The 23,868-nt window shown below is 50.9% G+C and overlaps 1 protein-coding gene across 6 annotated transcripts in view; it reads right to left on the reverse strand.

Moving 5' to 3' along the window:
• lama2 (laminin, alpha 2) overlaps window positions 1-23,868 on the reverse strand; it is a 747,099-nt gene that overhangs the window by 438,845 nt on the left and 284,386 nt on the right. For all 6 annotated transcript variants that reach the window (XM_072499223.1, XM_072499224.1, XM_072499222.1 and 3 more), the window contains exons 5-7: window positions 23,505-23,684; window positions 21,078-21,167; window positions 7,263-7,380 (exon numbers count right to left, since the gene is read on the reverse strand). In XM_072499223.1, coding sequence (XP_072355324.1) covers window positions 7,263-7,380; window positions 21,078-21,167; window positions 23,505-23,684 — 388 coding nt within the window. The remainder of the gene's footprint in view (window positions 1-7,262; window positions 7,381-21,077; window positions 21,168-23,504; window positions 23,685-23,868) is intronic.

Genomic DNA, 23,868 nt, shown 5'->3' on the forward strand with positions numbered 1-23,868 from the left:
GCAAAAGTATGCACCAGGTGCAAGATCTTTATTATGTAGAAGATATGTGATGCCATTAATATTATTTATATTCCTGTTAATTTTGAACTCTGCATGCACATGCTTTTCCCAAGGAGCAAAGCAGGCCATTTTCTTTGGAGACCACCAGAAGTTAAACCAAGTGCTGGGAACGGTATTAGCACAACTGTTGATGGCCCAAATGTTGCTGCCAAAATAACAGTGTGGGCTAACGGCACTCACTATGTATAAACTAGCGTGACAGGCAGGTAAGCAGTTAATATCCAAGAATTTATGCTGAACTGCTGCGCTAAGCTTTGTGAAACGGCATTTCAATGTTTAACCACTAAAATGTGGAGCCTCATACCTTCAAGTTTTATTTGTTATTAGAGATTTTAAAATACCAATTTTGCTTTCTCTACTTAACAAAAAATTGTTTTTCTTTCTGTCAGTCTCTCTCTAGCCAATCTTTCTTTCCCTTTCTTTATCTCTATTTCTGTACTTTGTGACATTGCATTTACCTGCTCTAATTTAAACTTCCCTCTTTTTGTACGACACCGTGGGCTAGTGTGTGATCAATTCCAGTCCCACAGGCCCCAGAGTTCCAAAACGAGTGAATTAACCATTAATTTGTACGTCGTTTCTGAGATGTAGTTGCAGTATTGTCACTGGACTAATAATCCAGAGACATAGGTTTATGCTTTGGAGACCTGGGGCGAAATTCTCCGTTATCGGCGCAAAGTCCGCCGATCGGCACAAAGAACGGCGCAAATCCGACTTGCATCACGTGGCAAAAATCGTCGCGAAGTCTCTGGCCCGAAATGGGCTAGCAGCTACGTGACAGGATCTGCGCTTGCTCACGTGGTTCACGCCGTGCAGCGTCATACACGCCGCACGGCGTGACGGCTCATAACGACGTGCTGCTCCCCCCCACCCGACCGGAACACCCGACCGGATGGCCGGCCGCCGCTCAGCCCCGAGGTTCCAGTCACGGGATGTGGAGGCGCGCCTGGACGCAGTGGAGCAGAGGAAGGAGGCCCTGTATCCCGGGCACGGCCGCAGAGTTGTCCCACGCCACAGCCGGCGTCTGTGGAGGGAGGTGGCAGAGGCCGTCACCGCTGCGGCCCTGACACCATGGACAGGCACCCAGTGCCACAAGAAGGTGAACAACCTCGTCAGAGCAGGCAGGGTGAGCCTCCCCCTCCACTGCCCGATATCCGTATCCCCCATCCCCCCCTCCCTCATATCCCCCCTCCCCCATATCCCCCCTCCCCCATATCCCCAAATGAATCCAGCCCTAACCTTAACCTCTGCAATACACGCGCAACCGATGGCGTGCATTCATATACCTGTCTAACACTGTTGCCGTTTACCCCTGCCACCCCCCCCCCCCCCCCCCCCCGCCCCCCGCCACAGGAGAAACGCGCACACAACACCAGGGAGCATGTGAGGACTGGAGGAGGCCCCGCTGATGAGAGGCCACTGACCGAACACGAGGAAAGGGCCCTGGAACTGGCTGGCGGACCTGAGGACCGGGAGGTTGCTGATGCAGAGGTCGGGGGCGTACTAGCAAGTGAGCCACCGACAGCCCGTCCCCATATCCCCCCTCCCCTATATCCCCCTCCCCCATATCACCTGATCACTGCCTGCGTGTCTAACCATGCATGCTTCATTGTGTATCGCAGGAGCAAACGTCGAGGCATCCATCCCCGCAGACGCAGACCGCCCGCAGGATGCCCCTCGGAGGCCACGGGAGATGGAGAGACCTGGACCCTCCGGCATGCGATGCCCGCAGGATGCCCCTCGCACACCACGGGAGACGGAGAGACCCGGACCCTCCGGCATGCGACGCCCGCAGGATGCCCCTCGCACACCACGGGAGACGGAGAGACCCGGACCCTCCGGCATGCGACGCCCGCAGGATGTCCCTTTGAGACCACGGGAGACGGAGAGACCTGGAGCAACAGGGAGACGACGCCCCCGTTACGTGCGGGTGCGACGACGCAGGCGTGTGCCACCCAGCGACGAGAGGGGCAGCCACAGGCCCCCGTCACAGCCGAGCCAGGACACCACTACCCAGGACACCCCTACCCAGGACACCCCTACCCGGGACACCCCTACCCGGGACAGCACTAACCAGGAAGACGAAATACCAGACAGTGACACAGATTGGATGGGTGGAGACGAACCGCCACCCCAAAGTGCCATGGACTCAGAGTGGGACGAAGAGCACGACACAACGCCACTGCTGTCACCAACACCCTCCACCATCGCAGAAACACTCACCTCGGTTGGGCACTTTAGTGATGAGGCGTCCGGTACACTCACTGGTGCGCACAACACAGCCGTCCCGGTACAGCAGGTGGAGGTAGGAGCAGCAGAGGGGCCGGGCGGTCGGAGGGCAGCCCAGCCCAAGCGAACATCTGCCGCCCAGATGGATCCCGGGTTCCTGGAGTTACCACACCCACACATAGATCCGATGCAACCATCGACCCGGAGATGAGCGAAGAGGGTGACAGCCGGCTTGCGGCGGCTGCAGTCGCAGGTGGAGGAGTCCACCCGCGTCCAGGAGCTGGGAGTGGTGCCGGTCATACATGCCACCCAGGCCGATACCGCACGGGTGGCGTCCGGGGTGGAGGCAATGGGTGCGACGGTGTCAGACATGGGGAACGGTTTGCGAGGCCTGGGGCTTTCCGTGCAGGCGGCGTCTGTGGCCCAGGACATGGATGCCCTCTCACAGGAGGCCATGAGCCAGTGCCAGCGCCAGATGGCAGAGGCGCCCAACGCCATGGCCCAGTCTCTGCAGGCCATGGCCCAGTCTCAGCAGGCCATAGCCCAGTCTCTGCAGTCCATGGCCCAGTCTCAGCAGGCCAGCGGCGCCATTGGCCAAGTGCGAGCCGGCGTCGCACAGTCACAGACAGGGTTTGCCAATCCCCTGGGCTCCACGGCTGCAAACCTGCAGACCCCTGTCGATACCAGCACGGGCCTCCAGGACTGGCAGCGCCAGATGTTGGGGGGGGCGTCGGATGGCCAGTCCGTTCGCATCCCCCACCCATGTAGAGGCCTGGGGGCCATCGGGCACCCCGAGGGAGGAGGAGGTGGTGTGGTCCGTCCCGGGATCCCCTGTAGGGGAGGTCCCGGAACACCGCGACACCTCGGACTCCCCCCCCCCTTCCGTCCCAGGTGCATCGGGTGGGCATCGGGCAGGACAGGCTGGCAGCTCGCCATCCCAGTCGCCCGGGCCGCAGCCTGGCCCATCTAGGCCAGGACGCCCCAGGAAACGGCCGCCAAAGGGATCCCGTGTCAGAGGGCAGGGATCACAGGAGTCCACCTCTAGTTCTGCTGTACCGTCTGGGGAACCACGTAGACGTAGTCAAAGGGCCCGTAAGGCCAAACAATTAGACACTGAGTAAATTGGCACGGGTGCAGGGCACAGATGAGTTTTAGGGGCTAGGGCATGTGCATGAACTCCTTTGGTTATTAAAGTCAATGTTACACCTACAGAAGCTGCCTTTGTGCTCTGTCCAAAGCGTGCGGGGATGTCATATACGTTGAGCGCAAGTGTGTGTGTGAGGGGTGGTCTTACCTCAGCCCCAGGTGAGTCTGCCCCCTTCCCCCTGGGCCGCCATCAACATCCCCCCAGGCAGAGGACGGGACCGTGCGCTGCAGTGTCACAGCCGCATGCAGGGATGGTCCAGGTGGATGGTGGATGGTGGATGGATACTGTGGCCATGGGTCAGACATAGTCCAACGATGTGGAGCCAGGAGCTCATCGCAGGGCGGGTTGTCATCATCCTCCATGGCCTGCAATAGACACGCGTCCACCCGCAACTGTGTGAGCCCGGCCATTGTGCCGCAGGTGGATCGGCAATGGGGGGGGGGTGGTGTGCATGCGGGTGGGGTGGGTGGGGTTGGGGACGGGGGGTGAGGGTGCTGGGTGGGTGGATGGGTGTGGGGTGTGGGTGGTCGGCTGTTGCCATGGTGTGCGGTCTGTGGCCATACTACCCGATTCCCACGCCCATCTAGTCAGTGAAGCGAGCGGCTATCAGCCTGTCCCGTGCCCGCTGGCCCAGCCGGTAACGGTGGACAGCCACCCGCCTGTGTCTAGCCCGTCTGCCCTGACCATTGCCCCCATCCCCCTCATCTGGGGAGGACTGCGCCTCTTCCTGCTGCTTCTCCACTCCGCCCTCCTCTGCCTGCGGTACATCGCCCCTCTGCTGGGCTATGTTGTGCAGGACGCAGCACACCACAATGATGCGGCCGACCCTATCTGACCGATACTGGAGGGCGCCCCCAGAGAGGTCCAGGCACCTGAAACGCATCTTCAGCACGCCAAAGCACCTCTCGATCACTCCCCTTGTCGCTACATGGGCATCATTGTAGCGGTTCTCCGCCTCATTGCGTGGCCTCTGTATAGGCGTCATCAGCCACGATCGCAATGGGTAGCCCCTGTCGCCCAGCAACCAGCCCCTCAGCCGGGGATGGCGTCCCTCGTACATGCCGGGGATGGATGACCGCGACAACACGTATGAGTCGTGTACACTGCCTGGGTAACGGGCGCAGACGTGCAGGATCATCATGCGGTGGTCGCAGACCACCTGTATGTTCATCGAATAGGTCCCCTTCCTATTGGTGAACACGGCCCTGTTCTCTGCAGGTGGCCGCACGGCGACATGCATCCCATCAATCGCGCCCTGGACCATGGGGAACCCGGCCACAGCAGAGAAGCCCACGGCCCAGGCATCTTGGCTGGCCCGGTCCACAGGGAAGCGGATGTAGCGGTGCGCCATGGCATATAGGGCATCTGTCACTGCCCGGATGCACCGATGTCTGCGATATACCGGACAGGTCCCCACTCGGTGCCTGGAATGACCCCGTTGCATAAAGGTTCAGGGCCACCGTAACCTTGACGGACACGGGGAGAGGGTGTCCCCCGCCAGTGCCACGCGGTGACAGGTGTGCCAGCAGGTGGCAGATGTGTGCCACGGTTTCCCGCCTCATCCGGAGTCTCCTCCTGCATTCCCAGTCTGTGAGGTCCTGGTATGACTGCCTGGGCCGGTACACACGGGGCGCCCTCGGGTGCCTCCGTTGCCGTGGGGCCGCGACGTCCTCCTCCCCCTCCTCGTCCTGTCGGTCAGGTGTCCCTCCAGCCTGGGCGGCTGCCGCCTGCCCCTCTGCGGCAGCCTGCGCCGCCTCTCTAGCACGCTCCTCCTACTCATCCAGGGTAACATAGACATTAGCGGCTGCCGCCACGGCGGCCAACATCGCTGGATGATCGGAAAACATGACGTCCTGGTGGGGGCGGGGGGGGAACGACGACATGTCATCATTGCCCATATCCCCTCCTCCCCCCAGCCAGGTGGCATGGACCGCATGGGTCCAACTGTTGGAGGCTGGCACCTGGCCAGGTGGACCAACTCACTTGCCCTCGCATCCCCCTCCCCGGCACGGACCCCCATCTCCCTCCCCGGCACGGACCCCCCATCCTCCTCCCCGGCACGGACCCCATCCCCCTCCCCGGCACAGACCCCCCCATCCCCCTCCCCGGCACGGGCCCCCCATCCCCCTCTCCGGCACGGACCCCCCATCCTCCTCCCCGGCACGGACCCCATCCCCCTCCCCGGCACGGACCCCCCCATCCCCCTCCCCGGCACGGGCCCCCCATCCCCCTCCCCGGCACGGACCCCCCATCCTCCTCCCCGGCACGGACCCATCCCCCTCCCCGGCACGGACCCCCCATCCTCCTCCCCGGCACGGACCCCCCCCCCCATCCCCCTCCCCGGCACGGACCTCCATCCCTCTCCCCGGCACGGACCCCCCAATCCTCCTCCCTGGCACGGACCCCCCCCCCATCCTCCTCCCCGGCACTGACCCCCCTCCTGGCACTCCCCCGGAGCCCAGCCCACTCTAACCATCCGCCCCCCCCCCCCCCCGCCGCACACACACACAACCCTAGACACACCACTCCCCACACATTCAGACTGCGGCCACGCCATCGCCTGCCCAGCGGCCAACCCCCCAGGCCGTCACTCACCTCCACGCTGGTTTGATTTACGTCGACGTGACCGGTCATCACGTCGACGGGACTTCGGCCCATCCGGACGGGAGACTATCGGCAGGCCCAAAATCGGTAGCCTTGTGCACACCCGTGCCATTCTCCGACGTCTGCGGCGCCATTAACGCCCCGCCGATCTTTCTCCCTTGGAGACTTCGGCAACCGGCGGGGGCAGGATTCACGGCGGCCAACGGCCATTCTCCGACCCGCTGGGGGGTCGGAGAATGACGCCCCTGAGTTTGAATCCCACCAGGACAGATGGTGGAATTTGAATCTAATAAAAATCTGGGATTAAAAGTCTAATGATGTCCATAAAATCATTGTCGATTGTCATAAAAACCCATCTGGTTCACTACTGTCCTTTAGGTAAGGCAATCTGTCATCGGTAGCTGTCTGTCTTACATGTGACTCCAGACTGAAGCAATGTGGTTGACTCTTAAATGGGATGGGCAATAAATGCTGGCCTGACCATGAACACATTTTTTAAAAGATCTTTGGTCCTTGACTGTGCTCCAATGACTTCCAAGCATCAGAATTGTAAGTGAAACACAACAACTATTCATTTATAACAAAAATAGAGATAAAACATGCTATAATTATAACAGAATATCGGCCAGCTTCTACACTACTCTCCCTCTTTTACCGTCCCATCCTCTACCCTAACACATATTTTGTATATTTTCGCAACAGAACAATTGTCATGTCACCGGGAGGGATGTTTAATTTTGGTTTACCGTTCCCTACATTTTTTTGATGAATATTGTGCACAATACCACTTCAAAAAGAAGTGTGGAATAAATTTGTTCGAGAATGGACCCGAGTTGATGCCCCGGAGGCAGTCATCAGCATGGCCCAATAACTGCACAAGTCACAGAGCGCCCACCCTGGGGGAAATCAACAAAAGTCTGTGTCAAACAAGTTTCTTCCCCCAAGTATTCTGGCATTTCATAAAAATAAATTGTTAGTATGTGGCTTATGACCCTTTCGATAATTTACTTTTGCGCAGCATGTACAGTAGACACATCAGTTTATTCAAATGCAGCATAAACAACACTGTTAACAAGATACAATTCATCAACATTAAACTAACATTGGTACTTATGTGGTTCTCAACAAACCGCACATCCACTGTTATGTTTAAATGAATCTGGCAGTCCTTTTCCAAATGATGGATCCATTTGCAGAATTATCTGTTTGTTTATTTACTTACGTTCGCATAACGTTCTGCTATAAAATGTTCCAGCTGCCCATGGTTTCTGATGGAATCCTGGACAGCAACGGTCACAACTTTCTCCACAGGTGTTGTGCTCACATTTGCAGCTGAACTTCTGCCAGATGAACAGAATTAAATAAAGTGAAATTGACCAGAATTATTTATTAACTTAAATAAATGTAATTATACCCACTTTCTACAAAAAAGATAGAACGTATCAAGAAATAAGAGAGTTAGGACAAACAGTCCCTTGAGCCTGCTCCACATTCAATAAGATCACGATCTGAGACCTCAAATCCACTTTCCCACACGATTCCCAAATCTCTTGATTTCCTTAGGAGTCCAAATACCTATCATTCTCAGTCTTGCATGTATTCAATAAGAGTGTCCACACCCCTCAGGGGTACAGAATACTTGACTCAAAAATCTCTTAGTGAAGAAATATCTCCTCACCTCCATTTGAAATGTCTAGCCTCTTACCCTAAGTAGCACTAAATTCACCAACCAAGGGCAACAACTTTTCAGCATCTATCCGATCAATCCCTCTCAAAATCTTATATATTTCAATGAGATTACCTTCATTCTTCTAAACGGAAGAGTATAGGTTCAGTCTACTAAATCACTCCTCAGAGGACAACCTTCTCATGCCAGGAATCAATCCAGTGAATGATATTCTTGCCTCATCCCTCTTCAGGCAATTTGTCCTCCACTTACCCTCTATTCATTCTCCCAGTCATGCTGCAGGCCAAGGGGGAATAGAAGGTGCGAAGCCCATGAAAAGGAGCAAGTGTTCTGAGTAGAACCCTTGAAATCAGATCCAAAATTTCATGTGCAAAGGCATTATCTTAAGCTTCAGCAGCTTTAAATAACAATAGAAACCACCAAAATAACTCAATAACAGCCAGAAGAAATCAAATTGAAATTTGTTGGTGATCTCTCACTGCCAGCTGTACGAGTTTAAGTGGGGACATTAGCTTGAATATTCAATCTAAAATTGCACCACTGGCATCAAATCAGTGCTACACACTGACTGACGTCAACATCTGCCTACTCTGCATGCTTCCAATACATGGTTCCAGAATCTGCTCGAACATCAAAAATGTGCGCACATGTCACAGATGCCACTTGGTATGAAGAAATAGCCAGATTGCTATTCTCAGGCACTTCAGTAGCTACCCGCAGGACGTGCCATGACCAAGGACACTGAGGGCTGAAATCCTGCACCCCCGGGGGCTGCCAGCCATTCAGATGCTGGTTGCTCTTTTGCTCACAGCATCTACAGTGAGGCGGTGGCTGCTGCAAAAACGACAGCCACCAGAGGTCCAGAATTGAGGAGCAACCCAGGCCAGAGGTAAGTCAAGGCGCAGGAATTTTACAGATGTGTGTCACGGGGAGGGGGTAAGGGGCTTGGCAACAAAGGCAGGGGTGTTGACTTTCAGCAGGACCCCCCCCATTTCCAACACCAGGTCCCTCGACCAGGCACTGAGTCCCTTTACCAAGGACCGCCCTTTCCCTAAACCTCCACCCAATGCTCCACATTCCCTTATCCCGCCCTGGAAACCACAAGCAGACAGCACGGTTTTGCTAGTCGTGCTTGCTGCATGGTGATAGACCCACCCACAGCTGGGTTATTGCCAGTGGGATAAGACCAGTAAGGGGCTCATATGTTTGTACGAATGTAGCCACGATTGCAGGATGGAACATTATTTCCATGGTACCAGGATCAAGAGTATCACAGAGTGGCTGCAGAGCATTCCTAAGGGTGAGGATGAACAGCCAGGGATTGTGGTTCACATTTGTGCCAATAGCAAATGTAGGAAGAAGGATGACATCTTGGACGTAAAGGAAGGTAGGTAAGACATCAAAACATAGGGCCTCCGAGGTAGGAATCTCTGGGTTACTACCAGTACCACACACATTTGCTCTTCTATTACCCTTTGACTATTTGGAGGTCCAGAGCACTATTTTTCAAACTTTTTTTCCCAGGATCCATTTTTGCCAACCAGCCGACCTTCAGGACGCACATCGGCCAACCTTCAAGACACACCATTTTCACTTACCTCTAATGCAACAGGTCCTATATAATTGCAGTAAAACATTTTTATTCTTATACCCCAACCCTTTGTAATAAAAGCTAACACACCAGCTACTTGCCCAGTTGCTTGCTAAATCTGGATGTTAACTTTCTGTAATTCCTGTACAAGGATATCCAGGTTGTTTTGAATACCAATATTTTTCAGTCTCTCATCATTTAAAACATCTCCTGTCTATTTTTTCTTCAGAATGTACAAACTCCAAACAGTCACCCAAGGCCAGAATTGAACCCGGATCCCTGGCGCTTTGAGGTAACAGCGCTAACCACCGTACCACCATGCCTCCCCATCATTTATAAAAGATATTTTGGGTACTTCTGATGCAATAATTAAACATTCCCCAAAATGATCCCTAATAGCTGTGGCACGGTAACACAGTGGTTAGTACTGTTGCTTCACAGTACCAGGGACCCGGGTTCGATTCCTGGCTTGGGCCACTGTCTGTGGGGAGTCTGCATGTTCTCCCCGTATCTGCATCGGTTTCCTCCCACAAGTCCCAAAATAATCTTTATCAGTGCTACAAGTAGACTTACATTAACACTGTAATAAAGTTACTGTGAACCCCTCCTAGTCGCCATTCTACAGTGCCTGTTCGGGTACACAGATGGAGATTCAGAATGTCCAATTCACCTAACAAACACGTCTTTCAGGATTGTGGGAGGAAACCAGAGCACACAGAGGAAACCCACGCAGACACGAGGAGAACATGCAGACTCCGCACGGATAGTGACCTAAGCCAGGAATTAAACCCGGGTCCCTGGCACTGTGTAGCAACAGTACTAACCAATAGGCTACCGTGCCGCCCATTGCACATCCATGGATCAAAAATGATCACGGCAAAACAAAGGGGAAATAAGAGAATCAACAGGAACTACCCTTACACCATATGCATGACCAATCCAAAATCCTCTGCAGTCTCTTTGCATCCAGCTCACAGCTTACTTTCTCACCCAGGGGATTATTAGCAAATTTATGTACATTTCACTCAATCCGCTCATCTAAATCATTGACATAGATTGTAAATAACAGATAAATAATCACTCCTCTTGCGATACCTGACTTATTGCAGCTTGCCAACCCCCCCAAAAAAACATTCATGCTTAACCTTTGTCTCTGTACATTAACCAATCATTCATCCATTCTAAAGAATTATCCCTACACCCATGTTCATTTTGTGCAGTAACGTCTTGTGTGACACAAGAATGCCTTTTGAAAATCCAAATACACTAGATTCATTTCTCTACCTTAGTTTCAATTTTAAAAATCTTTCAACAGATTTGCATAATTTTCCTTTCAATAAATCCACATTGACTGTTCAATCGTAATATGATTTTATAATGCCTTGTTACCATGTTCCTAATAATAGATTTGAGCGACTTCCGGGTGCGGGGATGACCAGCTAAGTCACATGTTTCGGCAGCTCCCGGTGGAACGGACTTTTGGGCTCTTAATAAGAGCCCCAACGGCAATTTTAACGGCTAAAAGCACTGTGCGGTAAACCAGAAGGGAATCCCCCCTGGATACGGATGGAAAAAGGAGAGGAAAGTGGCCGGATTGCGGTGGATCCTTTAGAGCAGCGGCAAGGAAGGCAAGCAAAAACCAAGATGGCGTCGGAAGGTGGCAGTTTAATATGGGGCCCTGAACAACAAGAGTTTTTGAAACGCTGCGTGGAAGAGCTTAAAAAGGAGATGAAGAAGGAGCTGTTGGCCCCGATATTACAGGCGATCGAAGGGATAAAGGATGAGCAAAAGACCCAGGAGCGGGAGCTTCGGGTCGTGAAGGCAAAGGCTGCCGAGAACGAGGACGATATACAGGGCCTGGTGGTGAAGACGGAGATGCACGAGGCACACCATAAACGATGTGTGGAAAGATTGGAGGTGCTGGAGAATAACGCGAGGAGGAATAATTTAAGGATTCTTGGTCTTCCTGAAGGTGTAGAAGGAGCAGACGCCGGGGCATATGTGAGCACGATGCTGCACTCGTTAATGGGAGCGGAGGCCCCGGCGGGTCCGCTGGAGGTGGAGGGAGCATACCGAGTGATGGCGCGAGGACCGAGAGCAGGAGAAATACATAGAGCCATAATGGTGATATTCCACCGTTTTAAGGACAAAGAGATGGTCCTTAGATGGGCAAAGAAAACTCGGAGCAGTAGGTGGGAGAACGCGGTGATCCGCGTATATCAAGACTGGAGTGCGGAGGTGGCGAGAAGGAGGGCGAGCTTTAATCGGGCCAAGGCGGTGCTTCACAAAAAGAAGATAAAATTTGGAATGCTACAACCGGCAAGACTGTGGGTCACATATCAAGGGAGGCACCACTACTTTGAGACGGCGGATGAGGCGTGGACTTTTATTGTGGAAGAAAAACTGGAATAAGCGGGTTACTAAAAAAGAACGCTTGAAACAAAGTGGTGGGGCGAGTATGGGGAGCGAAGAGGGGGGAAAAAGGGGGGGAAAGATGAGTCTTATGTTATTAATCCTGCGATGTGGTAACTTTTCTCTCTTCCACAGGTGGTGGTGGAGGGAGGAAGGGAGGTGGAGGAGATGAGGCGATGGCCATGGGGGGCGGGGCCAAAAGGGAAGCGCAGGCTTTGTTCACGCGCTATGATAATCATGGCGGGAATAGGGAAGCAGGAAGGAGGGGGCGTCGCACGGTGCGAGCCGAGGTCACGGGGGGAAGCCGAGGTCGGCCAGAGTTTGCTGACTTCTGGGAGCAACATGGGGGGTGTAACTACGCTAGTGGTGGATCTAGCGGGGGGGGTGGGGGGGTGGAGTTACTAGGTTGCTGCTGCTGGGGAAAGGGGGGAGCTGGAATGGGGTGGGGTGGGCGGGGGGGGGGTGCCGCCTGGGGGGGACACAGCTGCGTGGGAACCGGGTGAGGAGCTGGAAAAAGGGGGTGGCTAATCGACGAGGGGGGTGGGGTAAAAAGCCCCCCAACCCGGTTGATCACGTGGAATGTGAGAGGGCTGAACGGGCCGATAAAGAGGGCACGAGTACTCGCACACCTTAAGAAACTTAAGGCAGACGTGGTTATGTTACAAGAGACGCACTTGAAACTTATAGACCAGGTTAGACTACGCAAAGGATGGGTGGGGCAGGTGTTTCATTCGGGGCTAGATGCGAAAAACAGGGGGGTGGCAATACTAGTGGGGAAGCGGGTTATGTTTGAGGCAAAGACCATAGTGGCGGATAGCGGGGGCAGATACGTGATGGTGAGTGGCAAATTACAGGGGGAGGCGGTGGTCTTGGTAAACGTATATGCCCCGAACTGGGATGATGTCAATTTTATGAGGCGCATGCTAGGACGCATCCCGGACCTAGAGGTGGGAAAGTTGGTAATGGGGGAAGATTTTAATACGGTGCTGGAGCCAGGGCTGGACAGGTCGAGATCCAGGACTGGAAGGAGGCCGGCTGTAGCCAAAGTGCTTAAAGATTTTATGGAGCAGATGGGAGGAGTAGACCCGTGGAGATTGTGCAGGCCAAGGATTGGAGGTGGAGGAGCAGTCTCTGTCAGCGAGAGAACCTGAGAACATCTCAGAAGGTAAGCAAGTGATTTTTACTTTTATACCTTTTTTCAAATTGTGTGTGTCGGGTGGGACAGAAAAGCTGTGACCTGAGTGGCTGGTTGGGATTCTAACCTAAATTTTTTTGACTATTTGGGAACTAATTAAACATAATAACTTAATTATAATTTAGAGGATATCTAAGCCAGAGATCGGAGGATATTATAGTTAGCTATCGCATTTCTATTAGAAATCTAGTGCTAGGAAACAGATAGTTGACAGTAACTTTGTAATTTAAAAAAAAAAAAAGTATTTATTAAAAAAAAAGACAAATTTTAATTTTAATTAATTGACGCAATGTCAGTTAGAGGGGTGCTGTGCTCTGACTGTGAGATGTGGCAGGTCCGGGAGGCTTCCAGCGTCCTGGATGGCTTCATCTGCAGAAAGTGCACCCAACTGCAGCTCCTCACAGACCGCATGGTTCGGTTGGAGCAGCAATTGGATGCACTTAGGAGCATGCAGGTGGCGGAAAGCGTCATAGATCGCAGTTATGTAAGTGTGGTCACACCCAAGGTGCAGGCAGAGAAATGGGTGACCACCAGAAAGGGCAGGCAGTCAGTGCAGGAATCCCCTGTGGTTGTCCCCCTCTCGAACAGATATACCCCTTTGGATACTGTCGGGGGGGATAGCCTATCAGGGGAAAACAGCAGCAGCCAGAGCAGTGGCACCACGGCTGGCTCTGATGTTCAGAAGGGAGGGTCAAAGCGCAGAAGAGTAATAGTTATAGGGGACTCTATAGTCAGGGGAACAGATAGGCGCTTCTGTGGACGTGAAAGAGACTCCAGGATGGTATGTTGCCTCCCTGGTGCCAGGGTCCAGGATGTCTCCGAACGGGTAGAGGGAATCCTGAAGGGGGAGGGCAAACAGGTAGAGGTCGTTGTACATATTGGTACTAACGACATAGGCAGGAAGAGGCATGAGGTCCTGCAGCAGGAGTTCAGGGAGCTAGGCAGAAAGTTAAAAGACAGGACCTCGAGGGTTGTAATCTCGGGATTACTCCCTGTGCCACGTGCCAGTGAGGCTAGAAATAGGAAGATAGAGCAGACAAACACGTGGCTAAACAGCTGGTGTAGGAGGGAGGGTTTCGGTTATCTGGACCACTGGGAGCTCTTCCGGGGCAGGTGTGACCTGTATAAGATGGACGGGTTGCATCTAAACCGGAGAGGCATAAATATCCTGGCCGCGAGATTTGCTAGTGTCACACGGGAGGGTTTAAACTAGTATGGCAGGGGGGTGGGCACGGGAGCAATAGGTCAGAAGGTGAGAGCGTTGAGGGAGAACTAGGGAATATGGACAGTGTGGCTCTGAGGCAGAGCAGACGGGGAGAAGTTGCTGAACACAGCGGGTCTGGTGGCCTGAAGTGCATATGTTTTAATGCAAGGAGCATTACGGGTAAGGCAGATGAACTTAGAGCTTGGATTACTACTTGGAACTATGATGTTGTTGCCATTACAGAGACCTGGTTGAGGGAAGGGCAGGATTGGCAGCTAAACGTTCCAGGTTTTAGATGTTTCAGGCGGGATAGAGGGGGATGTAAAAGGGGAGGCGGAGTTGCGCTACTTGTTCAGGAGAGTATCACAGCTATACAGCGAGAGGACACCTCAGAGGGCAGTGAGGCTATATGGGTAGAGATCAGGAATAAGAAGGGTGCAGTCACAATGTTGGGGGTATACTACAGGCCTCCCAACAGCCAGCGGGAGATAGAGGAGCAGATAGGTAGACAGATTTTGGAAAAGAGTAAAAACAACAGGGTTGTGGTGATGGGAGACTTCAACTTCCCCAATATTGACTGGGACTCACTTAGTGCCAGGGGCTTAGACGGGGCAGAGTTTGTAAGGAGCATCCAGGAGGGCTTCTTAAAACAATATGTAAACAGTCCAACTAGGGAAGAGGCGGTACTGGACCTGGTATTGGGGAATGAGCCCGGCCAGGTGGTAGATGTTTCAGTAGGGGAGCATTTCGGTAACAGTGACCACAATTCAGTAAGTTTTAAAGTGCTGGTGGACAAGGATAAGAGTGGTCCGAGGATGAATGTGCTAAATTGGGGGAAGGCTAATTATAACAATATTAGGCGGGAACTGAAGAGCATAGATTGGGGGCGGATGTTTGAGGGCAAATCAACATCTGACATGTGGGAGGCTTTCAAGTGTCAATTGATCGGAATACAGGACAGGCATGTTCCTGTGAGGAAGAAAGACAAATACGGCAATTTTCGGGAACCTTGGATGACGAATGATATTGTAGGCCTCGTCAAAAAGAAAAAGGAGGCATTTGTCAGGGCTAAAAGGCTGGGAACAGACGAAGCCTGTGTGGCATATAAGGAAAGTAGGAAGGAACTTAAGCAGGGAGTCAGGAGGGCTAGAAGGGGTCATGAAAAGTCATTGGCAAATAGGGTTAAGGAAAATCCCAAGGCTTTTTACACTTACATAAAAAGCAAGAGGGTAGCCAGGGAAAGGGTTGGCCCACTGAAGGATAGGCAAGGGAATCTATGTGTGGAGCCAGAGGAAATGGGCGAGGTACTAAATGAATACTTTGCATCAGTATTCACCAAAGAGAAGGAATTGGTAGATGTTGAGTCTGGAGAAGGGGGTGTAGATAGCCTGGGTCACATTGTGATCCAAAAAGACGAGGTGTTGGGTGTCTTAAAAAATATTAAGGTAGATAAGTCCCCAGGGCCGGATGGGATCTACCCCAGAATACTGAAGGAGGCTGGAGAGGAAATTGCTGAGGCCTTGACAGAAATCTTTGGATCCTCGCTGTCTTCAGGGGATGTCCCGGAGGACTGGAGAATAGCCAATGTTGTTCCTCTGTTTAAGAAGGGTGGCAGGGATAATCCCGGGAACTACAGGCCGGTGAGCCTTACTTCAGTGGTAGGGAAATTACTGGAGAGAATTCTTCGAGACAGGATCTACTCCCATTTGGAAGCAAATGGACGTATTAGTGAGAGGCAGCACGGTTTTGTGAAGGGGAGGTCGTGTCTCACTAACTTGATAGAGTTTTTCGAGGAGGTCACTAAGATGATTGATGCAGGTAGGGCAGTAGATGTTGTCTATATGGACTTCAGTAAGGCCTTTGACAAGGTCCCTCATGGTAGACTAGTACAAAAGGTGAAGTCACACGGGATCAGGGGTGAACTGGCAAGGTGGATACAGAACTGGCTAGGCCATAGAAGGCAGAGGGTAGCAATGGAGGGATGCTTTTCTAATTGGAGGGCTGTGACCAGTGGTGTTCCACAGGGATCAGTGCTGGGACCTTTGCTCTTTGTAGTATATATAAATGATTTGGAGGAAAATGTAACTGGTCTGATTAGTAAGTTTGCAGACGACACAAAGGTTGGTGGAATTGCGGATAGCGATGAGGACTGTCTGAGGATACAGCAGGATTTAGATTGTCTGGAGACTTGGGCGGAGAGATGGCAGATGGAGTTTAACCTGGACAAATGTGAGGTAATGCATTTTGGAAGGGCTAATGCAGGTAGGGAATATACAGTGAATGGTAGAACCCTCAAGAGTATTGAAAGTCAAAGAGATCTAGGAGTACAGGTCCACAGATCACTGAAAGGGGCTACACAGGTGGAGAAGGTAGTCAAGAAGGCATACGGCATGCTTGCCTTCATTGGCCGGGGCATTGAGTATAAGAATTGGCAAGTCATGTTGCAGCTGTATAGAACCTTAGTTAGGCCACACTTGGAGTATAGTGTTCAATTCTGGTCGCCACACTACCAGAAGGATGTGGAGGCTTTAGAGAGGGTGCAGAAGAGATTTACCAGAATGTTGCCTGGTATGGAGGGCATAAGCTATGAGGAGCGATTGAATAAACTCGGTTTGTTCTCACTGGAACGAAGGAGGTTGAGGGGCGACCTGATAGAGGTATACAAAATTATGAGGGGCATAGACAGAGTGGATAGTCAGAGGCTTTTCCCCAGGGTAGAGGGGTCAATTACTAGGGGGCATAGGTTTAAGGTGAGAGGGGCAAAGTTTAGAGTAGATGTACGAGGCAAGTTTTTTACGCAGAGGGTAGTGGGTGCCTGGAACTCACTACCGGAGGAGGTAGTGGAGGCAGGGACGATAGGGACATTTAAGGGGCATCTTGACAAATATATGAATAGGATGGGAATAGAAGGATACGGACCCAGGAAGTGTAGAAGATTGTAGTTTAGTCGGGCAGTATGGTCGGCACGGGCTTGGAGGGCCGAAGGGCCTGTTCCTGTGCTGTACATTTCTTTGTTCTTTGTTCTTTGTTTGAGATTTAGTAGACCTAGGAGTAAGGAGTTTTCGTTTTTCTCCCATGTCCACAAAGTTTATTCGCGAATAGACTTTTTTGTCTTGGGAAGGGCGTTGATCCCGAAGGTGAGGGGGACGGAGTATACGGCTATAGCCATTTCGGATCACGCTCCACATTGGGTAGACTTGGAGATAGGGGAGGAAACAGAAGGGCGTCCACCCTGGAGAATGGACATGGGACTAATGGCAGATGAAGGGGTGTGTCTAAGGGTGAGGGGGTGCATTGAAAAATGCTTGGAACTCAATGATAACGGTGAGGTTCAGGTGGGAGTGGTCTGGGAGGCGCTGAAGGCAGTGGTTAGAGGGGAGCTGATATCAATAAGGGCACATAAAGGAAAGCAGGAGAGTAGGGAACGGGAGCGGTTGCTGCAAGAACTTCTGAGGGTGGACAGGCAATATGCGGAGGCACCGGAGGAGGGATTGTACAGGGAAAGGCAAAGGTTACACGTAGAATTTGACTTGCTGACAACGGGTACTGCAGAAGCACAGTGGAGGAAGGCACAGGGTGTACAGTATGAGTATGGGGAGAAGGCGAGCAGGTTGCTGGCCCATCAATTGAGGAAAAGGGGAGCAGCGAGGGAAATAGGGGGAGTGAGGGATGAGGAAGGAGAGATAGAGCGGGGAGCGGAGAGAGTGAATGGAGTGTTCAAGGCATTCTATAAAAGATTATACGAAGCTCGGCCCCCGGATGGGAAGGAGAGAATGATGTGCTTCCTGGACCGGCTGGAATTTCCTAAGGTGGAGGAGCAGGAGAGGGTGGGACTGGGAGCTCAGATCGAGATAGAGGAAGTAGTGAAAGGAATTAGGAGTATGCAGGCGGGGAAGGCTCCGGGACCGGATGGATTTCCAGTCGAATTTTATAGGAAATATGTGGACTTGCTTGCCCCGATACTGATGAGAACCTTTAATGAGGCAAAGGAAAGGGGACAGCTGCCCCCGACTATGTCGGAGGCAACGATATCGCTTCTCCTAAAGAAGGAAAAAGACCCGCTGCAATGCGGGTCCTATAGACCTATTTCCCTCCTAAATGTAGATGCCAAGATTCTGGCCAAGGTAATGGCAATGAGGATAGAGGATTGTGTCCCGGGGGTAGTCCATGAGGACCAAACTGGGTTTTTGAAGGGGAGACAGCTGAATACGAATATACGGAGGCTGCTAGGGGTAATGATGATGCCCCCACCAGAGGGGGAAGCGGAGATAGTGGTGGCGATGGATGCCGTGAAAGCATTTGATAGAGTGGAGTGGGATTATTTGTGGGAGGTGTTGAGGAGATTTGGCTTTGGAGATGAGTATATTAGATGGGTACAGCTGCTGTATAGGGCCCCGATGGCGAGCGTGGTCACGAATGGACGGGTGTCTGCGTATTTTCGGCTCCATAGAGGGACGAGGCAGGGATGTCCTCTGTCCCCATTATTGTTTGCACTGGCGATTGAGCCCCTGGCAATAGCATTGAGGGGTTCCAGGAAGTGGAGGGTAGTACTCAGGGGAGGAGAGGAACACCGGGTATCTCTTTACGCGGACGATTTATTGGTGTATGTGGCGGACCCGGCGGAGGGGATGCCAGAGATAATGCGGATACTTGGGGAGTTTGGAGAATTTTCAGGATATAAGCTGAACATGGGGAAAAGTGAGCTGTTTGTGGTGCATCCAGGGGAGCAGAGCAGAGAAATAGAGGACTTACCGCTGAGGAAGGTAACAAGGGACTTTCGCTACTTGGGGATCCAGATAGCCAAGAATTGGGGTACATTGCATAGGTTAAACTTAACGCGGTTGGTGGAACAGATGGAGGAGGACTTCAAGAGATGGGACATGGTATCCCTGTCACTGCAGGGAGGGTACAAGCGGTTAAAATGGTGGTCCTCCCGAGATTCCTCTTTGTGTTTCAGTGCCTCCCGGTGGTGATCACGAAGGCTTTTTTCAAAAGGATTGAGAAGAGTATCATGAGTTTTGTGTGGGCCGGGAAGACCCCGAGAGTGAGGAAGGGATTTTTTGCAGCGTAGTAGGGATAGGGGGGGGCTGGCGCTACCGAGCCTGAGTGATTACTACTGGGCCGCCAACATCTCAATGGTATGTAAGTGGATGGGAGAAGAGGAGGGAGCGGCGTGGAAGAGATTGGAGAAGGCGTCCTGTAGGGGGACTTGCCTACAAGCCATGGTGACGGCGCCGTTGCCGTTCTCACCGAAGAAATACGCCACAAGCCTGGTGGTGGTGGCTACTCTGAAAATTGGGGGCAATGGAGACGGCATAGGGGAAAGACGGGAGCCTCGGTGTGGTCCCCGATAAGAAATAATCATAGGTTTGCTCCGGGGAGAATGGATGGGGGATTTGGAACATGGCAAAGAGCAGGAGTAACACAATTGAGAGATCTGTTTGTAGATGGGACGTTTGCAAGTCTGGGAGCGCTGGCCGAAAAATATGGGTTGCCCCAAGGGAATGCATTCCGGTATATGCAACTGAGGGCTTTTGCGAGGCAACAGGTGAGGGAATTCCCGCAGCTCCCGACGCAGGAGATGCAGGACAGAGTGATCTCAAAGACATGGGTGGGGGACGGTAAGGTATCAGACATAAATAGGGAAATGAGGGACGAGGGGGAGATTATGGTAGATGAGCTGAAAGGGAAATGGGAAGAAGAGCTGGGGGAGGAGATTGAGGAGGGGCTGTGGGCTGATGCCCTAAGTAGGGTAAACTCATCGTCCTCGTGTGCCAGGCTAAGCCTGATACAATTTAAGGTGTTACACAGGGCGCATATGACTGGAGCACGGCTCAGTAAATTTTTTGGAGTAGAGGATAAGTGTGCGAGATGCTCGAGAAGCCCAGCGAATCACACCCACATGTTCTGGTCATGTCCGGCACTACAGGGGTTTTGGGTGGGGGGTGACAAAGGTGCTTTCGAAGGTGGTGGGGGTCCAGGTCGAACCAAGCTGGGGTTGGCTATATTCGGGGTTGCAGAAGAGCCGGGAGTGCAGGAGGCGAAAGAGGCTGATGTTTTGGCCTTTGCGTCCCTAGTAGCCCGGCGCAGGATACTGTTGATGTGGAAGGAAGCCAAGCCTCCGGGTGTGGAGACCTGGATAAATGACATGGCAGGGTTTATAAAGCTGGAACGGATTAAGTTCGTCCTAAGGGGATCAGCTCAAGGGTTCACCAGGCGGTGGCAACCGTTCGTCGAATACCTCACAGAAAGATAGAGGGAATGGAAAAGAAGAAGACAGCAGCAGCAACCCGGGGGGGGGGGGGGGGGGGGGGGGGAGGAACCAGAGGGATTCTCAGGGATGTTAATATATAAGTATATAAGTATAATATGTATAGGTTGTTGTCATAGATAATTGTATATTGGACGGTTAAAACATATTTTTGGAGAATATTTATCTGGGACAAGGCAGTTGCCATTTAGTTTTGTTTTTGTTTATATATTATTTATTTCTTGTTTATAAAACTGGCCATTGTTATTTATATTGTGATATTACTGTGTAAAGGATACACAATGTACTGTGATGGTTGGCCAAAAATTTTCAAAAAATATTTTTTTAAATAATAATAATAGATTTGAGCATTTGCTCATATATGGATGTCAGGCTAACTGGACTGAAGTTCCTTGTTCTCATTCCATCCATTCTTGAATAGCAGGGTTATGTGTGCCACCTTGTATTCCACAAATCATCCGAAAATCTAGGAATGTTCGAAGATCAAAACCAATGCATCCAATTAGTTGCTTGGAGGAATGAATGTATGTCTGATAAAGGTGGTCTGTGAGTCACATATACCTTTTGGCTAATCCACCATGAGTAGGCTTTACAACACTTGTTCTTATCTTTCTGAGTAAGAGATAAAGTGCATGACAATTCTCTACATTGCTTCTTTAAAAAAGAAATATACATACATTTGTTACTAAATCGAGAGGGCAAGCACTTGCGTGTCCGTAGCAGATGCACATCCCACCAACAGAAATGTCTTTCAGAGAGTAGTAATACTAAAAAGGAAAAGGAACAAGCATTATAAACTTCAATAAGTGTATAATATTATTCTACCTTACTTACTCTGGATGTGGCCATTGAAATGAGAATCTCAAACATAGGGGCTGCCTTTTTAAACCCAGTTCATTGTCCCAACCAGGGCATACAGTTAGGATCCTAAACTTAAATGCTGGCAGGTTTTATTTTATCTTAAATCATCTCCAGTGAGCAAAATAAAATAGGGTGAAAGAAGGAAGAAGGAGCCACAAACTGGAAACAGTGCTTCACACACGATCAATAACCCCATTCTCAAACATTGGCTGGCAATGAAAAAATAAGAAAATTAGCACTCATGTCACAAAAGCCTTTTGAAAATAAATAGCCATTTATATTGTATACCAATAATCAAACTGATTTTACAAAAAGTAAATGTTTGATTTTAAAGCTATTATCATTGTAATTACAAACTAACAATTTCTCCCTGTGATCAATATTAAAATGTCTTGAATAGCAATATTAAAAACCATTACCCAAGATTAACACTTCCAATGAAATGTGTTATTGTAATTGTTAATCATATCCACTTCACTGCTATATACTATTAGTAACGTGGATAAGACAGAATCTGAAATAGTTTTAGTCAAAGTAACACCGTTTGTTTGTGTCATCCAGAGATATATGCAGATTTTAACAAATTTATAGCCCAGTTGTCCTGCAGCTTTGTATTATATCAAGCATAATTACACTTTTGCAAGTTTAAGCATTGTTTCACATTATTTTAGTTCTGTATCAGTTTCAGCATAACGTTAAGCATTTTAAAAAATGTGTTCTTGTGATATGGGCAAGATGAGCATGACCATAGGTCTTGTCCATCTAGTTTCCTGGGGGCAATAAGGGTCACAAGTAGGTTCAATAGGATTTCAGGCTATTAGTGAATCAATTGTATTTTTTTCACAACAAATTCGATGGCTTTCATGGTCATTTTCTAGTGCTAACTGATCTATTGCCAGCTTTATTTAATTCAAATTCACAATTTGGTATGGCAAGATTTAAACTCAACCTTTGGATTCAGTACCATAATCACTATACTGCCGTTGATTGTTGTGCACAGTTCAATAGGTCTTATTAAGGTATTTGTAGTCTTAGGTAGTTCATCAGCAATATTTATTCACTACAAGATATTATACACGTAAGTACAGTAATGGTCCAAGTTTGTCTCCATGCTGGCTTCTACACATGGCTCTGTCCAACACTACACTGATGTAGTGTCATGTGTTTTCTTATACCATTCTGTGAGTAGTACTGCACTCAATCCTCCAGTAACCCTTTATTTTCTAGACCCTTATACATACACGACTATACTTTATCTTCCCAAATTACTTCTTAAACATTGTTAATCCAGGTATAAATGTACAATAAGGGTGAAACAGCTGCATGTTGTTTGTTAATACCCCTATTATTGTGCAAAATCTGGGTTGACTAAAATAAACTTACAACTTAAGATATGGGGCGAAATTCTCCGGTATCGGCGCGATGTCCGCCGACTGGTGCCCAAAACGGCGCAGTCGCATCTTGGGGGCCCGGGCCACAACCTTAAGGGGCTAGGCCCGCGCCGGACTAATTTCCGCCCCACCAGCTGGCAGAAAAGGCCTTTGGTGCCCCGCCAGCTGGCGCGGAAATGACATCTCTAGGCGGCCATGCGCGGGAGCGTTAGCAGCTGCTGACGGCATTCCCGCGCATGCGCAGTGGAGGGAGTCTCTTCCGCCTCCGCCATGGTGGAGACCGTGGCAAAGGCGGAAGGAAAAGAGTGCCCCCACGGCACAGGCCCGCCCACGGATCGGTGGGCCCCGATCGCGGGCCAGGCCACCGTGGGGGCACCCTCCCGGGGCCAGATCGCCCCCCCCCCCCCCCCCTAGGACCCCGGAGCCCGCCCGCGCCGCCTTGTCCTGCCGGTAAGGTAGGTGGTTTAATCTACGCCAGCGGCACAGGCATTTTAGCAGCGGGACTTCGGCCCATCCAGGCCGGAGAATCATGGGGGGGGGGGCCGCCAACTGGTGCGGCGCGATTCCCGCCCCCGCCGAATATCCGGTGCCGGAGAATTCGGCAACCGGCGGGGGCGGGATTCACGCCAGCCCCCGGCGATTCTCCGACCCGACGGTGGGTGGTCGGAGAATCTCGCCCAAGAAATGGATTGCATATTAAAAGTTTAATTAAATATTATTTTAATAAGGTTTCTTAAAGTCAAAGGAATGAAAAAATTAGAGCCCTCAAAATATAATCTATCATAGATAATTATTGAAGGTAATATAACTCAAGATTGACATTTTTGTTAAATAAAAGGCAAAACATCTCACCCTTCTTGTAACAATAGGGTCAATATCCTTTGCATCATTGTAAGCTAATGTCATGAGGTCAGCATTAAGGGTCCTAATTCTCTCAAGCCTCAGACGAATGTAACGAGTCGAGGTGAACTCCAGCAAAGTTGAGGATGGATCTTCAGCACTCGGCCTTCCATTAATAAGGGAAGTGTGAATCTGAACCCAAAATAGGGCAATATCATGAGTAAGTACTTAACTTCATATTCGCAAGTATGCTATAAGAATTCACGTTCATCAAATGTTTACAAATGTGTCCTTTATTCTCTAAACATCTATTGATACAATGATATTACTGAATGAGAGCATCACAGTAAGAACTGTAATATACTGTTTGTTGAAT

This window comes from Scyliorhinus torazame, chromosome 4 (assembly GCF_047496885.1).
Source record: "Scyliorhinus torazame isolate Kashiwa2021f chromosome 4, sScyTor2.1, whole genome shotgun sequence".
Classification (NCBI taxonomy): Eukaryota; Metazoa; Chordata; class Chondrichthyes; order Carcharhiniformes; family Scyliorhinidae; genus Scyliorhinus; species Scyliorhinus torazame.